Source organism: Scomber scombrus, chromosome 16 (genome assembly GCF_963691925.1).
Source record: "Scomber scombrus chromosome 16, fScoSco1.1, whole genome shotgun sequence".
Taxonomy (NCBI): Eukaryota; Metazoa; Chordata; class Actinopteri; order Scombriformes; family Scombridae; genus Scomber; species Scomber scombrus.
In genome coordinates, this window is record NC_084985.1 from 12,580,728 (window position 1) to 12,598,014 (window position 17,287).

Genomic DNA, 17,287 nt, shown 5'->3' on the forward strand with positions numbered 1-17,287 from the left:
TTATCATTGATTAATCCCTGATGTATACTTTATTAGTTTTCCTCAGTATCATTAATGTTTTATTGACAAACTTGACATTCAATCATGCAAAATACAACAAACTATTCAAGAATTGACCCTTTAGTACAGGGTTTTGTAAAGATGGCTAAACTGACTGTGGTGTTAATGTGTGTTATGGGATGTCCAGATAGACATTGTAGACCTTACAGGAATTCCCTCTAAGTGTCTGATCCTTTGGAGCATTATCTTCACACCACATTACATTTGAGTCATGGTCACGCACTGTTGCTCTTAACCACGAACTGAGCCATCTAGGGCAGGAAACAACCATTAAAAATCAGTCTCACTGTTCAAGACTCAGCGTCCCACCCTGTAATTGCAGCTCAGGTCTGCCTGTGACTCAGCAGAGAGCGCATGCTGGGCAGATATAGTAATGCAACAGGTGTAGTCTGGAAACACACCATAAAGGCTGGTTAGTTGGTTTAGTAAACTAAATGAAAGAAAGAGCTAATCAGTTCAAATCCTGACATGTGTGGAATCCTACCCACACATGTCTGAATGATTATGAAAAAGAACAGATTGGCTAATTTCAATGTCTATTTTCTTTCCAGACATAGGAAGAGCCTGTTCTTAGTTAGGTGGACTGGAGTCCACTCTTTAAAATCTGTGAGGTGTATCTTGAACAAACTGACGCTCCAACACGTTCAGGTGGCCTCTCTGCTAAATCTTTGACCACTTCTGAACTTCTTTAAAATGGAGGACGGCTATCAAAACCGGACTGCCTTTATAAAAGGTGCCAAAGACATTGCCAAAGAAGTCAAGCGGCAAGCCTCAAAGAAGGTCGGCCGTTCAGTGGATCGGGTGAGCGATGAGTACAGCAAGCGCTCCTACAACCGATTTGAAGAGGATGATGATGATGATTACCCCACGCAGGGGAGCCAAGACGGAGGCTACTACCGTGGAGACAGTCAGGCAGCCAATGACGACGAGGGCGGCCACAGTGATTCCACAGAGGGACACGATGAGGATGATGAGATCTACGAGGGCGAATACCAAGGAATCCCCAGAGCTGACTCAGGCAAGGGCAGTCTGGCTGGAGGTCCAGGCTCAGTGGGGGCCGGTGCTCAGCAGTTCAGAGATATTGGGGTGTCCGAGGCGGAGAGGAGGAAGGACCAGGAAGAGCTGGCTCAACAGTATGAGACCATTTTACAAGAGTGTGGCCACGGGAAATTCCAGTGGACCCTGTACTTCGTGCTGGGGCTGGCGCTCATGGCAGATGGTGTGGAGATCTTTGTGGTCGGGTTCGTCCTCCCCAGCGCTGAGAAGGATATGTGCCTGTCTGAACCTAACAAAAGCATGCTAGGTAAGACTCTTTTACAGGTTGAGTCTCCTCCCTCTATTGTAGAGGTTCTGGCTGTACTGTGTCACAAGTTATTTGGTTCGAAGGATAATTTTATATTTTCTAAAAAAACATTTCATGAGAAGACTAAAACCAACGATGACATGACCCTACTAACTATTATCACCCATAACTTGATTTTTCTGTGCTGTACGACCCATTGTTAAAAAACTATTATAGGATATGGCTTTATCTTTTGCCATGAAGATTACAGTCATGTTAATGTGTTTAGAAAAGACTCCCAAGACTAATAACAGCATCACATTTTCAGTCTCTTGAGAGTAGTTTGGTGTAGGAAAAGGCTAGCTTGATGTGCTACATATCACAACCACTTGGCTTTGTATTATATGGTTAATTTTTCAAAGAACTTCAGCACAAAGTCAAGAGCTTGTGTGTTGTGTTTATTCCCACTTATGTGCAGTGGTGTCTGTCGTACACAGAACTACTCTTTGGAGACTGAAAACATGATTGTGGTTATTAGTCTTTGCCACCATTTCAAAACAAAGTAATTTGACTGTAATCTTCAGGGCAAGGTAACATGTCAACCAGTGCGGCAGTGTGGCTCACAGACGTGTTTTTAATAATGTTTAGTCAACAATGGAGGTCTACAGCACAGATAAATATGAAATATCAGACTTTGGGTACAAACACAATACTTGAATGTTAAATTGATTAAATTTTGGTTTGGCTCTGCACATGAAATTGGTTGATAGCAAGAAAAATATAGTAAATCACCAGCTGTATCCTTTAAAAGCATATCAGTGAGACATGTTCCTTCACTATCCCACAAATACAGTACTGCTGAAGTACCCAATTCAACACCAACTGTGTGTTAATCCACTGCTGAAAATAGCCACCCACAAATGCTCAGTTTTTTCCTGTTCGAATAATCTTTGCTAAAAAACTACAGTGGTCACACAGGACAGGGAAGTCTGAAAGTATTATGAAATGGACTAATATATAGTTGGTTTTGGTGTTATAATGAAATATGTTGATGATTAGAAATATATATAATAATGTCTTACTTAACATTACTACAAAAAGAGAGCTGCGTCACACTTCATATTTAAGCTCCCATCTACCCTTGTTGAGAAAGCAGCTAGAGTTATCACGAGCCTGCCAAGCCCAAAATCTCACAGTAGGAGTCTAAAAAAATAGGACAGACTCACATCTGTGGCAGTACTTGTGAAAATCTACATTAAAATGTTTTTAAAATCATCTGTTTTCATACAAACTGACATTTTTAGACTTTTAGATGATCACTTCACATGCTCTTCTTTCTTCAGGTCTGATTGTATATTTTGGGATGATGGTCGGGGCGTTCCTCTGGGGAGCTATGGCTGACCGGATAGGACGTCGGCAGTCTCTCCTCATCTCTCTCTCCATCAACAGTGTCTTTTCCTTCTTCTCTTCCTTCGTCCAGGGCTACAGCACATTTTTGTTTTGCCGGCTCCTCTCAGGTGTCGGGTAATTGCAAACATAACTTTTTTTCTTTTAAATCTTGTTCTTATCTGATGTATTAATTGCTTTACTGTAGCACTGGATATGTTTGAGGTTACATAGAGTAATGTTCAGTGTACAATCTGGCCGGTCCAAGGACTTCACAAAAGGTCAATAATCTGTTTTAAAAGTCATTTCATAATCACTTAAATATAATTACATTATAAAGACTCTTAAAGAATGAAAATTTGTGGTGAAATATTAGTTTAATAAAAGTAGGATTCTCCGTTTGTAGTGTAAACTCTTTTTATTAACTAACACACTTATGAAATCGAGTAACTATCAATGAAAAAATGAAAAATGAGTACCTATATAAAAATATCAAAACATATATCTGTTTTCAGTGTGTATTTCACAAAATCAATTGCATTTTCCTGCCAAAAACCGTCATCTTTAGCTAGCAGTGGAAGATTGTAAAAGTGTAAATAAAAGCTACGCAGCATTTTACATCTGACCGCACCATATAGAGTTAAACAGTAGATGGATTATTATAACTGACTATGGATATATTTTGCTACTATCCACTCACCCTTGTCAGCTTGTAACAAAGCTCCTGCTTTTATGGCAGCAGAGTCTTGAAAACATTAAAAACAGCAGTTTCTCTGGTTTAGTGAATTGGCAAATTGAGATGCTGAAATCATTTCCTTTAGTGCTCAAATTCGTCACTTTCCCACCGAACTTTTAAGAGTTAGTTTCGCACTGCGATGAAGAAGCAATAGGAGCATAGACAGATAGAAAATCCTGTTAAAGCTTTAGTGACCAAACAAAACAAACTAAAGTTAATTAGTAAATTAGTAAAATCAGTAAATTAAAGGTCCAACTGTGTTGCCTTCACTTGCAAACAGTTCAGTTGCTCTATTCTTATATACAGGAGTTTGAAGTCATCATTTCTACTCTTTTATCATGCTTGTCAAGTTCATCATACAGTTGTTTAAAGTAAACAAGTGGCACTGGCAGGATATTTAATGTGAAATAAATAAATTTGCCTCTTATTTCTAAGTACAAAATGCTGTTATTCTCACAGTCTAAACCGGATCCCTGCAATTAAACACACGGACTGTTCAGCTCTGGGCTCAGTTGGTTTCTGATCTTTGCAGGATTGGCGGCTCTATCCCCATCGTGTTTTCCTACTACTCTGAATTCCTGTCCCAAGAGAAGCGTGGCGAGCACCTCAGTTGGCTCTGCATGTTCTGGATGATTGGGGGAATATATGCATCTGCAATGGCCTGGGCTATAATCCCACATTATGGTGAGTAAACAGTATCTGAACTACCCATGCTAGTCAATCATCCTCATTTTGATTTACACTTAAATGTCGATATTTGCAGCAAACAAAGAAGGAACACAGAGTGAAGGCTTGGTTTGGTAGCAGGGTGACTGGTTGGTAGAGAAATGTAGGTTCAAGCTGTTCTGCTAGAAAGCATCTTCCCAGAGACGCTGCAGTGCAGCTGACCTCTAACTTCCCTGGAGGAAAGAAGAGGGAAGAGCATGGTTCATATTGTGCCACATCAAATTAAATATAATCCAAACTCTGCTCTATATAGTAGATACATACATACATACTCCTATATTGTCTGATGAACTTGCACATTTATATAGAAAACTTGTAAAAAAAAAGTGTGAGGAAAGGTGTGAGCTCATTTCCTCCTGTTGGTTTGTTTTTTGTCTTTCCAGGATGGAGTTTCCAGATGGGCTCGGCGTATCAGTTCCATAGCTGGCGTGTGTTTGTGTTAGTCTGTGCGTTTCCTTCTGTTGCAGCCATCGCTGCCCTCAGTGCCATGCCAGAGAGCCCACGCTTCTACTTAGAGGTTAGCAGATGTGCTTTATGACAGTGCTGGCTGGTTTCACCCATACATGTATATGAATGTGATGCTTCTTCTGAACATTGATGGGGACCTCACACACAGAGCGGTTGTGCACAACATGACCCTTACTTTTTTTCCCTAAACAGAATGGTAAACATGATGAAGGCTGGATGATTCTGAAGCAAGTTCACGATACTAACATGCGAGCAAAGGGATACCCAGAGAAGGTGTTTTCTGTGAGTATCAAACAGTATCTGTGAGAAAAACAGCCAGCGCTCACATGGTCACCTCGGCAGACAATCAAATAGACCTGTTACTTAATGTATTCCCCTTAAAGTCATTTAGCAATGACTGACCTTCACAGAAAGAAATTCAAACACAGTTTTATTTTTGTCAGCTGCAAAAGATTTAAAACTTAGACATGAATCAGGCCGAGCCTTTTAAAGCTATGATCACACTCTTTTCCAGCACACTGTGATGCTGTTTTATGGTAGGTACTTAAGCCTGCTGGCTGCTGTTTGATGGAGTGAAAAAGGAACTGAACTTATGACTTAGAAAATGTATCTGATAATGAATGTTACAGTCAGGAGAACAGACAAATGATCTCCAAGCATCATTCAAGCAACAAAATGTGCCTCCAAATGTCTTTTCTAAATTTATCTACAATTGAAAACCTGAAAAAAACAACAACATGCTGTTAAAGGTACCAAATGTAGCACATTTCCAGCAGATTGTGAAAAAACGCAGGTTCGGCCCACTGTGTCAATAAATCCCAAACTTTAATTAAGAAATGTTTTAATCTCCAGAAATCTTTGACAGGTAAACAATAAATGCTGTTAAATGATGCTGTTGCTTTCTAGTGTAAAGGGAAAAAGTACCATTGTTATTTCCAAGGACATATGTTTGGTTTATACGTATAGACTTTGTGATAGATACACACTTTACTGCCCTTTCTTTTATAGTTCAATTCTAGCATCGTATAAGGAGAACACGGACAATAAATAAAGATATAAATGATTTCCTTTATGACCCAAAAGTTCGTCAGAGGTGTTATTTTTTACAAGCACTGAGTAGCAACTGCTGTCCTCCTCTATGTGGCCCGGGAGACGAAAATCAGTGCAAAAAAAGCTTGCAAAGCACTCTGCTGCTGCTTGTAAAGATTACTTTGCAGAATGGTTGCAACATGTTGTTTTTTGGAATCAATTCTTCTTTTCTCACTCTCTCAGAAGACTTTGTTTCAGAGATATTAGCAAGTAAACCAAACCGGAAACTGGTGGACAAAAACAGGATTTTGAAAACTATCTGACAGCCTTCTCTGGCGCAGGAAGAATCCCATAAGAAAAGCAGCTTGTAGTCTTTAGAAAACTGTGACGACCATCAAAATTCAGTCAGTGATGTCTGGCTGAAGTCTCTGGATGACTTGCATCTTTTCCTTCCAAGGTCACCACAATCAAGACGGTGAAACAGATGGATGAGCTGGTGGACACTGGCACCGACACTCCGGTCTGGCAACGCTACAGGCTGAAGATTATGAGCCTCTCCCAACAGGTGAGTGAAGTTGACTGGAAAAAATCTTGTGCTTAAAAATATTATTCCTATACACGCAATCTATTCAGTTTCAGATAATTGAAAGGGAAGTGGCTTTGAGGCCCTCTCTGGGGTTCATTTGAACAGCAAGATTTGTAATGCAGGCACTTACGGACCAACACTGTAACCAAATGCCTGTAACCAGATTTTGAAAGCATGAAACCACCAGGGAGATCATATCTACGATCTTTGCTTCTTAAAAGCTTCAGAATTACACTCGTTATACAAGAGTATGGCTGAGGTCTTTCATAGCTCGGGCTGGCTGTAAAAGTCCTCAGTGGGAACGTGGACAGCGTGAATGGAAGCGTAGGCGTCATGGTAGCTACAAGGTTTACAACGCCAGCTTACATCCTTACTAATTATTTTATCCTCTTGACCTGGGTCTGATTTGATGGCTGATTTATGTAGAACATAAACTAAATGCCTCAAGTCTTTTCAGCCATATCCACATGCAGACTTTCTCTGCTGCTTTTTGTCCTCTATATTTGAATTTGGTGTAACAAACTCCTTAAGATATGGTGTTTTTTCCTGTTTTTTATTGCATTAGTGGCTAAATCAGTGAGACAGATTTTATATTTGTATTTTGCTTTCATGTGTTTCAACTTGTTTCTCATTATGTTGCACATTGTTGCAGCACCACTGCTCTCCAGCTTTGTGCCTGATTTTAATTTGCCCTCAGCCTACGTTCTGCTTCACATAGACGCCTACACCCTCCATCTTCTTCTGAGTCTGTTTCTTCTTAATGCTCACTGAGAGTCTCCCCCTCTTGAAGTTGAAGCACTGCTCTGTTGGAGACTTAAGTTGTTAGTTAAAGGATAGTCTGCACCACCTCACTGCTTCAGGAAAACCTGTCTGGTTGCTGTCATGTCGTATCCAAGATTCATCTCCTCCTCATTTACACAATGCACGTTTAAACAGTCAAAGGTGAAAAGTTTGAGCATATGCAATTTGTGCCAGAATCCTGTCATTTGATTTGACAGAAATTAACGGATTGAGACCCTTATGATGAGTTTAAATCTGGTCTCCCGAGATTTCCTCATCAAAAAATTGTGTGTTTTCTTGTTCACATGTTGCAGATGAAGAATAACATTCTTGCCTGCTTCAGCCCAGAATATAAACGGACGACTTTCATGCTCATGGCTGTTTGGTTTACCATGTCTTTCAGGTAAACTAAAGACTCACATAACCTCAAGTGTTACTGTATGCTGAATCACGGTCACTTTAGAGGTTTATCTCATCTGTCACGACTCTCACAACCTTGCAGCTATTACGGCCTGACGGTGTGGTTCCCCGACATGATCAAGTACATCCAGAAGCAGGAATATGAATCCCGCACAAAGACCTTCACCAAGGAACGAGTGGAGCACGTCACTTTTAACTTCACCCTGGAAAACCAAGTGCATCGCGAAGGATACTACTTCAATGATAAGTAAGTGCTAGTGCGAGCTGCAGTTTTTGAGTAGTTTAATACAGTACTGACAATATTAATAATAAATGACAAGAATAGAAGAATACTGAATGATTTGAAACCAAAAACTGAAAATATATACAACCTGTTTCCCAGATTCCTCAACCTGAAGATGAAATCCATGGTGTTTGAAGACTCTGTGTTTGAGGAGTGCTACTTCGAGGACATCACCTCCATACACACTGTCTTCAAAAACTGCACCTTCATTGCAAGTTTGTTTTATAACACAGGTAAATATAATCAGAAATCAACTGTGTGTTCAGTTCTGATGTGCAACAGGTGGTCAGTGTCATGGTGAGCCTGCACCTAATGATTACTTTAATTATTGATTAATGTTGCAATTATTTTTGAATTATTTAATGTCAAGAATAATACATGTCACAACCTCAAAGAGCCCAAGTCTTGAACCTGCTTGTTTTATCCCATAATTGGCCAAATAGTCAATTTAAACCTGCTTTAAATTTTTTTTTTTTTTTTTGGGGGGGGGCTATTTTTGGGCAGCAAATTTGATATGATGAACAGTTTCTTTCACTAAAACATTAACAATCAGTTGGAGTCGTATTCCTGGCAAATTGACAAATGTATGTCCAATGTTCACTTTCGTTTTAACTCCTGAGGCAAATATCGGTCTCTGTAGGTACTAAATACTCCACTATGTTCATCTGCCAGTCTCTAACTGTGACTGTTTGCTGTTTAGTGTTGGGCAGTTAGTGCACAGTGGGTTTTGTCAGAGCTTTTTTGCAGGAAAATAGCTCCCAGCTCTGGCTGGAAATTACGCTATGAGAGCAGTCAGTGAATCCGAACACTGAGTTTGCAGGCTGTAAAACCAAAACGCTGAGCTAAAAGATGCTAAAATGCTCTGTCGAGCTGAGGGGAAATCACAGAGTCGGTTATAATTGTCTTGCTACCCGTGAATCCTTCACATTACACTTTTTCATCTATTATATTTGATCTATTGTTGATATGGGTTGATATTGATTAGAGGAGCTTTAAAGTGATATAAAACAGAGAAAGGAGCAAATCTGCACCTTTGAAGAACTGGAGCATGTTTGGAATAGTTGCTTTTTAATGGATCTTTAAGAAAGAGCTAAAGACTGAGTTCTTCAACAAACACCCCCACACCTGATGGATATTTATGATAAAAAAAAACCCCAAATCAATGATCTGCTTCTAGGCACTCAATGCACTGCCTTTTGGACCTGAACTCAGCTTTATACCATTTACTCACATTGTTCTCTCCTGACTAGCTCCTTGCTTGTGTATTAACTCTCATGTGTATTTTTGCTTTGGATAAAGATAATCCTTTAAAATAATCCTTTATTAGTCCCACAGTGGGGGACTAATAAAGCATCTGCTAAATGAAATTGTAAGATTACAAGATTGTAAATGTCTTAAAAAATGAATGAATTATCTAACCTGTTGCCGAAATCAACTAATCAAATGATCTTTTAGAGCTAGTTTTAATCAATCTGTTGTGTTATGATCACTATGATACAGCAGCTCAGCAAGTTACTAAAATAATAAGTGATGAAATCTGAATTTTGGATTATTTCATTGCAGCCAAAAGTGGTAATAGCACAAAAAACACACACACACCTAAAAAAGATAAACCTTATTTTCAGCAGAACTGCAACCATAGAAACATCTGTTGCCGGTCTCCCATGGTTACACTGCAGCAGAAGTGTTACCGTAGCAACGTAAACAAATCCAGCCCTCCATCCAGATGGCTTGATGACAGCTACATGTCAAACAGTGCTCTGTGATTCAAGGAAAACAGATTGAAAAATGTGTTTACTCGTTAATCAGAAACAAACACATTGCTGCTCTATTTTATCTGTATGTTGAAATAATTTTAAACTCCATTCGGTTATAAGAAAACTGTCCGTGGTGGGTTATTGCTGTAGCTGCCTGTGTCTGGTTTTGATTTCTGATCACTGATCCATGTCTGAGAAAACTAGAGAAGCTGCTTCTCTGCGTATATAATGATCTATTAGATGCTGAGCTGTGACAGTTAGTTTGAGATTCATCAACATCACAGTAACTGTCTTGGCAGCTTTTACAGCAACAACATCTTCTGATCCCCGAAGCCAATGACACATACTTTTATCTTTATGTCATTTGTGCATCTAAAATTTTATGACCATTCAGCACTCTTATGCCCCAAGTACTTTTCATAAAGCTGTTATTGGTTATTGGTATGGAAGCAATTTCAGCAGTGTCTTCAGAAAATATGATTGTGTTTGTGCAGCTGCAGACAGCAAAGTATAAACAGAGAATAAAGTAGCGGGGTCTTGTAAAGTCAAGGAGATTTTACTGTATATTTTAAGATGTTTTGCAGGACAAAAATGCTTGTGTTGGAATCAGTTTTTATGTTTAAATGCTGCCTTAAAAGGGGAATTTTGATCAAAAACAGCAGCTGACGGAGGATTTGGTTTTGTGGTGACTGCATAAATGTCCTGGCTTCTTTTGCTGAGAGATCATTGAACTGCTTTTTTCCACTTGTTTTAGGAAATGTAATCATTTATGCAGGGGCATAGGTTAGGTTACAGCAGTGAGCAGGCCTGGACTGGGACAAAAATTCGGCCCTGGACCCTGGACCAGAGTGGCCCACTACAATCCGTGCGCAGATACCATGCCGACTCGCCCAATTGATGTACATTTAAACACACAAGCCCTTATTAACACTATTAACACTGAAATAATCTACAGGTGGGCTTGGGGTCTCTGGTAAGCTCATCTCCACAGGAGATGATCTACCGGGACTGCTGCTGTCAAACCTGGACATGAAGAGTAGAGAAATAGTGTGGAATAAGTCCAAATAATGAGTCTGAATGCAAAGAGAACTTTAGCTAGTTGACTAAAGTAAGGAAAATAATAGTATAATGATTCTGATTCTGAACAATTAACACTTTTTATAGCTCAACATACTGACAAGTATGACAGAAGAGGAAATACTTATAATTTTGTAATAGTATTGTTAATATTTTACATGACTATACATATTACTTTTGTAACTTTTTGGTACTGTATTTAACACAAATAGCTCAGTTTGTCATGACTTTTCATGAGCATATGTTTGCTTTACAATTGTCCATCAATAAAAATTAAAATAGATTATCAGACATTTGAGCTTATCTTATTGTTAAAGTTTTAATTTTGATACATAATTTACAGTTAAAATCCCAAGGAATCACAGTATATTGCAATATATTTAATATCTCAATAATACTGTATATACTTTTTATTGTATCACATATCCTGACCAAATTGGACTGTGTACAGAAGAAAGGTGCATGATGATACATAAAACACTTTAATTCTGATTTGGGGAATGTAATTATAGGTTACAAATTGTGAAAATAGCATTTATACATGCTCAAACCACATCTAATATAAAATAGTGGTTAATAAACGCGTCAATTAATCATATGAATATGGTTATCATTTTCCCATACTTTAGATAACTAGATGTAGTTGTACACTAACACTCCACGCTATGCAGAGTTTGCGATTGTGTCAAGTAATGTTTATTACAATTAACGGTGTTAATTGTTTATCCACAACGTGTTAGCCTAGCACACACCTGCCATCACCACCACTAAGCTCCTCTAGCACCATGGCAGCAGGAGCCTCACTTTCTCCCTCCTCCTCTTCCTGATGAGAGGGACCCGCAGCTGCAGCTGTAGACCCTGAGGCGACGCCGGCCCGCGCAGCGAACATATTTAAAATATTACCACTCTTCGCGGCATCTTGAGCTAGTGCTTTTTTCTTTTTTTCTCGCAATTTTTCGGCACCACCTTTTCGTTTTTTCTCCATTTTGCGTGCGTGTTGTGCTGCGCTATTTATCTCTGTCTTTTTCTCTACCTGTCATAACAATTGGTCATCATTAAAGCTGATTGGATGAGGGGGGGGGGGGGGGGGGGGGGGGGGGGGTCTAGAACGTGCATGGGTGGGACTCCTGGGCCTGTGTAGCCCATCATTGGGCCAGCCAGGTAGACAGACAAGACACAAGCCACTGGGCATCAGTATGCATTTGATGTGTGAGAATTACCATTGCGAGACGCAGAAAAAAAAAAAAGAAAAAAAAAAGGGCAGCCACTGCCGGCCCATTATTGAACGGCCCACCAGGAAAACTCCCGGTGGCCCCAATGGCCAGTCCAGGCCTGGCAGTGAGGGAAATACAATGAAGTCAAAATCAGATAGTATAGCTATGTAAATCTTTTTTTTATCATTAATAATATAACTGTTAAAATCATGTTTTGTGTCATTGACAGACACCTGATATGATAAATAACATATCTTTTTCTACAGCATCTTCTACAGAATCTTACTGCTCTTTACTGTCTTTATTTGGAGCTTTGCCATAAATAATTCCCATTATTTTTACTTTTTCTTTTCTGGGAAATCATGCAGAGGAGTTGAGAGTATTTTTCCACTGAGGAGTGTCTGCAGTCTTCCTCTCAGGCTGTTTAGAGCTCCAACATCCTCCAAGCTGCATGTTGATCGAGAGGAGAAATCCAGAGCAAATTAACACCTCGACACCTGAGCCCCTTAAACTTTTTACCACTTTGTTGCGTAGAGTATTTCTTAACTACTTTTTAACTTTCTACTACCTTCTTTCTCATTGCACTTGAACCTGGTCAGCAACTTGAGAATTTGTACCGCAGCTCTTTTGCGTCACTGTCCTCTAATGCTTGATTGTCTTGCCTGGTTTGTAAATCGCTCTCCCTAGAAGCGACTGCCAAATGACTAAATATACATGTAAATCCCTTACTGCTGCTTGTAAGCTCATTGCTACCAGCGTACTGTAACAATTGAAGCCGATTTAAATACATACGGGATTTTTTTGACACGTCCTCTCTTGGAATTTTGGCAGCTGTGCAGTCAGGGAACATGGTTTATAGAAATTTTAGTGAGGAAATAACACTGTTAAAACTGAGGATGGCAGGTTCCTCCCATCCTCTGTTAAAATGAAACCCTTATATTCATGTTCAACTCCTCAAGGATTCAAACATCACAAAGCATTCACACCCCTTTCTCACTGTTTCTCTCCTCAGATTTGTTCAAATACAGGTTTGTCAACTGTAAACTGGCGAACAGCACGTTTCTCCACAACAAGGAGGGCTGCATGCTGGACTTCAGCGACGACTTCAACAATGCCTACATGATATACTTTGTTAACTTCCTTGGCACGCTTGCGGTGTTGCCTGGCAACATCGTTTCAGCTCTATTAATGGACAAAATCGGGCGTTTGAGGATGCTGGGTAGGTAAATCTAATCAGTGCAGATAATGCACTCATGACTGTTGAGTCTGTTTTAACTTAATGTAATTCTTGACTCCTCTCTGCAAACAGCGGGATCCAGTGTCATCTCTTGTATCAGCTGTTTCTTCCTGATGTTTGGCAACAGTGAGTCAGGGATGATCGCCCTCTTGTGTCTGTTTGGCGGCATCAGCATCGCCTCCTGGAACGCCCTGGATGTGATAACGGTGGAGCTCTACCCTTCGGATAAAAGGTAACACGAGAGGAGCTGTTTTCACTGATGTATGTGTTTTTGTTTTATGGTGAAGAGAGCACAGCTGGCCTCCATGTCATCAACCAACAAATAACAAAGTACAGCTGGTCACAGACATCTGTATTATTTAAAGCCAGTGATGACATGTTTTCCTGACAATATATAATAGATCTTATTTATTATTTTTGTGGGTGAGTGGAGGATCTTCCTGCAGCTGTACAGGTGCAGTTGTTTCTGTTGATTGGTGATCACATGATGTGTCCTTTTAAAAAGAGATTATTGCATTATCTGAAGACTTCATGCTGCAAATACACAAAAGACATTTACCCAAAAGATCAACACATGAGGTGACTCTTTCTCTTCAGTGCCACCTTTTTTCTGACGTTGCTGTTATAGAAAATACAGACATTGTTTGTTTGTTTTTTCTTTTGTGGGGTACTCAACTGAATTTCAGTGCAGGAGAAGCACATCTGTTTCCTCTTTCAAATTTATACCAATTCAAGTTGTAATCCCTCTAGGGCCAGTTGTTCTGTACCGTGCTGAAGCACGGATGTCCCCCCTCCCCTGTCCCCCGCTGGCCTGCACTCACATTATCCCAACCGTACCGTACTCAAGCACGGTTACCTCCCACACATTGCGCAAAAACATATAGACAGTTTACTCTCATAAAACATGCACAGGTGTGTGTTTGCGTGCTGTGCGCCGGTAAAACACAACACAGCCAGTCATTTAACACAACGCATTATGATTAAAAAGTGCAAGCTTGTTCTTCTGAGTCATACCTGTGTAGTATGCAGTACTAGATACTTGTGTAAAAAAGACTCTAGTAAAAGCAGACGTACTGATTCAACTCTTTACGCCAGTAAAAGTAAGACTTAGTTTAATGACTTAGAAGTCGCCTAATGACTTACTTTAACGAATTTCGTTAGTTTATATAATGCAGATTTGTATTATACAATACCGTACTACCATACTCAAGCACGGTACACTTGCAATGACACTAGCCAAATAATCCGGATTTTAGGGGGCAAAAGTGCTTGGGCACGGTACGATTGCCTAGTGTGAGTCTAGTGTGAGTCCACTTTAAGGGCCTCTGTAGCTGTAATAAAGTAAAGTTAGTTGTAACGTAATGATAAAGAGAAGACACAGAGTAATTTACAAAACATGTTGCACTCACAGCCACATTTTCTCAATCAAAAGTGATTTGTTGCATGAGGAGTTAGTTAAAGTACTTTCAAGTATGATTTGTAAACTTAATTTAGTTTTATTAATCATTATACTTACATTATTAAACATTCACTTAAGGCAGATTATGTGTTGGCATATAAGATAAGAAATACGATGTTGAAGATGTTGTTTTCCAAACTTAAATTACGAGCCTGTTGTCTCTTACTTCCTACCGTAGTGTTGAACATTATGTGAAGAAAAATGTACAATCAGGGACGCCGTCTTCAGCTATAGAAACAGGAAGGTTTGATGGTTTCCCTGAAGAGAAAAGGCTTTGTTTGTTGTCTGGTTTGGGTTAGACAGAAGATGAAGTCCATTTCATGTATATGTTCTTGGTTATATTACGGTTTAAAGGCCATTCAGTAAAATATTCTTCATCTATAATGACTTCTCTTGCTTTGATGAGTATTAAAAAACTAATTGAGTTGTGGTTTTTGGAAGGGAACCCTTCTTTTGTGTCCATTTTTATATGTGGAGTCTGTGAAGGGAAACAAAACCCTTTGTTTGAAATGCAATGCACAAGTTTTGTTTCATCACTGCAACAGCATTTTTTGGCATTTTGATAGAAGTACTATCAGTATTACCAGCAGTGCAGTATATGCACAAATAACAGCAGCATATTATTCATTATTATATATTCAAAATAATTGTACAAATTGACATTTAAATCAACAAATAACAGTGTTTTACCTCCTGTTTTGACTCATTTTTTGTAAGTATATGTACAGTTGTGTCAGTGTATCATTTAATGAATGAATGAATGAATTAAATGTTTGTTCCTCTCTTCTTGTGTTCAGAACCACAGCGTTTGGCTTCCTTAACGCTCTCTGTAAACTAGCGGCCGTCCTGGGCATCAGCATCTTCCAGTCGTTTGTTGGCATCACCAAGGCAGTACCCATCTTATTTGCCTCTGGCGCGCTTGCTGCAGGTAGTTTCCTTGCGACGAAGTTGCCTGAAACACGAGGCCAAGTGTTGCAGTAAAACAGACGACCAGCAGTGGGCAGCAGAACACCGCTGGAGTGTGTGTATAAAACCAGAGCCGAACATCCCTGAGAGCTTCAGCGCTGCCCGTCAGACAACAAGACTGCCATCCCCATTGTAAGCCCAGAATCCTTTGAAATATGGATTGCATCATTCAAAGTCTTTATAGACACACAGTGATTACCAGAAGAGCACACAGACGTAGAAATAAATAACACATCTGAAGGATAACAGTTTATCCGTGCTGTAAAAATATCAGATCTTTTACAAAAGAGTACATGCACAGTGTTTTTTGCGTTAGAAATGGAAATGTGCAGTTAGGATAACTTGTTAAAATTCCTACAGATATACAGCCCAGTGAAAAGACAAGAGCGTTCAAATGAAGAAATGAGAACTGGAAAAAAAAGCCACAACTGGGGGATCAAGTGAAAATTTTCAGTCTGTGTATGTTGTCAGTTTTCAAATATGACTGCAGTGTTTTTCTTTCTCGTCTGTACTCACTGAATGACTTACAGTGGTGCTTTTTAATTTGCTGTGACGTCACTGCAACAGTTCAGTTTCTTTTGAAAATATCATACTATGATTTTCAGGATGAATATATTTTTAGTATATTAATATATATTTAGCGCCCATGACTGTTGATCACTGCCTACTGAAAGCCAGACCCGGTGAGAGCTGCTAGGACATGAAAACACTCCAGTGAGGCTGGCTGAATTTAATCCAGAAACAGAGAGTTAACTTCACAGATTTGTTGTCCCTGCGTTAAGCCGGTCTACTCCTCAAAAAAGAGACAGGAGGAGATACATTTCACAGGATTCTCCGTTGTAAATGGTAATAGTTTGATCCAGTTCCTGAGTGTTCGGTGTTAAACGTCCAAACTAATGTTTCTCCCTCCCTGTAGTTAAACAGTAAAGCTATGACAGTGTGATGGTGTCTGCAACACTGGGACTTTTGTGGGACGGATTTTGGTCAAGTGCTAACGCGAGAGCCAATACTGTTGTGTAATATTTGCCTAAATTAGCTGTGTGAGCATGTGAGTGTGTGCTTGTGTGTGATTGCATGTGTGCGAGTGTGTGAAGAAGAGAGAATGAGTCTGATTTATTTCCTTGCAGCCATGTAGACCATACTATCCAATCATTGGGGATTTTATTGATCCAACAGCAGAATGCATGAAGCAGCAGTCACACATTTTAAGTCTAATTAATTATCACATACATTAGATCATGCAGTAGCTCAGGTGTGATGAAATGCTTAGACTATGTTTACAGTTGGTATTATATTTTAGCACCACTGCACCAAATTATTGCACATACAGGATCATATTCTGATATTTCGGGTCTGGCGTCATACCAAATGCATAGCTGCAGTAGCCTTAAAATGAAAGCAAGTCACAAAACAAGTTGATTATTTTTGCCTTTTATTGTCTAGGAATTGCTTTTTTCTGTTTGTGCTGTCTTCGGTACTTTCTTCAATTTGTGTTTTATGCCCCTTGAAAGTCCTGATATGACTAAATTATACTCACAAGCACAAATCAGAAGCAGTAAAAAAAGAGACTCCTATTGATTAGGCCGTGTGGCACAAACAGAGATTACAAATCACTGGTCTAATTTAATTTTAAGGGCTCCTGTTCAGTCATTCCTTCACTGCATCCATTTGTGCCCCAAAAAATGAAAATTTACTACTTATTGTACTCAGCAGTGTAATGATGCTTTACTGTCGCCAACGGCAACATGAGTAGTTTAAAAGCAGTTTTACAAAAGCACTTATTGTGACTTTAATCTAAATTGGACTCAAGCACTCTTAAAG

General features: G+C 39.4%; 1 protein-coding gene across 2 annotated transcripts; it reads left to right on the plus strand.

Annotated features, from left to right (window-relative positions):
* Positions 1 to 753: 753 nt before the first annotated feature.
* On the plus strand, positions 754 to 15,481 carry LOC133996320 (synaptic vesicle glycoprotein 2A-like). 2 transcript variants are annotated; one of them, XM_062435867.1, is made up of 13 exons: positions 754 to 1,363; positions 2,686 to 2,866; positions 3,997 to 4,148; positions 4,574 to 4,707; positions 4,851 to 4,940; positions 6,145 to 6,252; positions 6,859 to 6,896; positions 7,397 to 7,456; positions 7,556 to 7,720; positions 7,856 to 7,989; positions 12,817 to 13,023; positions 13,114 to 13,273; positions 15,298 to 15,481. In XM_062435867.1, exons 1-13 carry the CDS (start codon positions 754 to 756, stop codon positions 15,479 to 15,481), a joined length of 2,223 nt encoding a protein of 740 aa, XP_062291851.1. The 2 variants fall into 2 exon arrangements, with proteins under 2 accessions (XP_062291851.1, XP_062291852.1); XM_062435868.1 differs by lacking the exon at positions 6,859 to 6,896 and having other exon boundaries at positions 7,368 to 7,456.
* The last annotated feature ends 1,806 nt before the right edge of the window (positions 15,482 to 17,287 follow it).

Excerpts from the sequence above, each read along its gene's own strand:
- LOC133996320 (XM_062435867.1), top strand. The coding sequence starts at position 754 with ATGGAGGACGGCTATCAAAACCGGACTGCCTTTATAAAAGGTGCCAAA. Across the intron at positions 6,253-6,858 it reads TTATGAGCCTCTCCCAACAG|ATTTTATATTTGTATTTTGC; the intron begins GTGAGTGAAGTT and ends TCAGTGAGACAG. Across the intron at positions 13,274-15,297 it reads CTCTACCCTTCGGATAAAAG|AACCACAGCGTTTGGCTTCC; the intron begins GTAACACGAGAG and ends TCTTGTGTTCAG.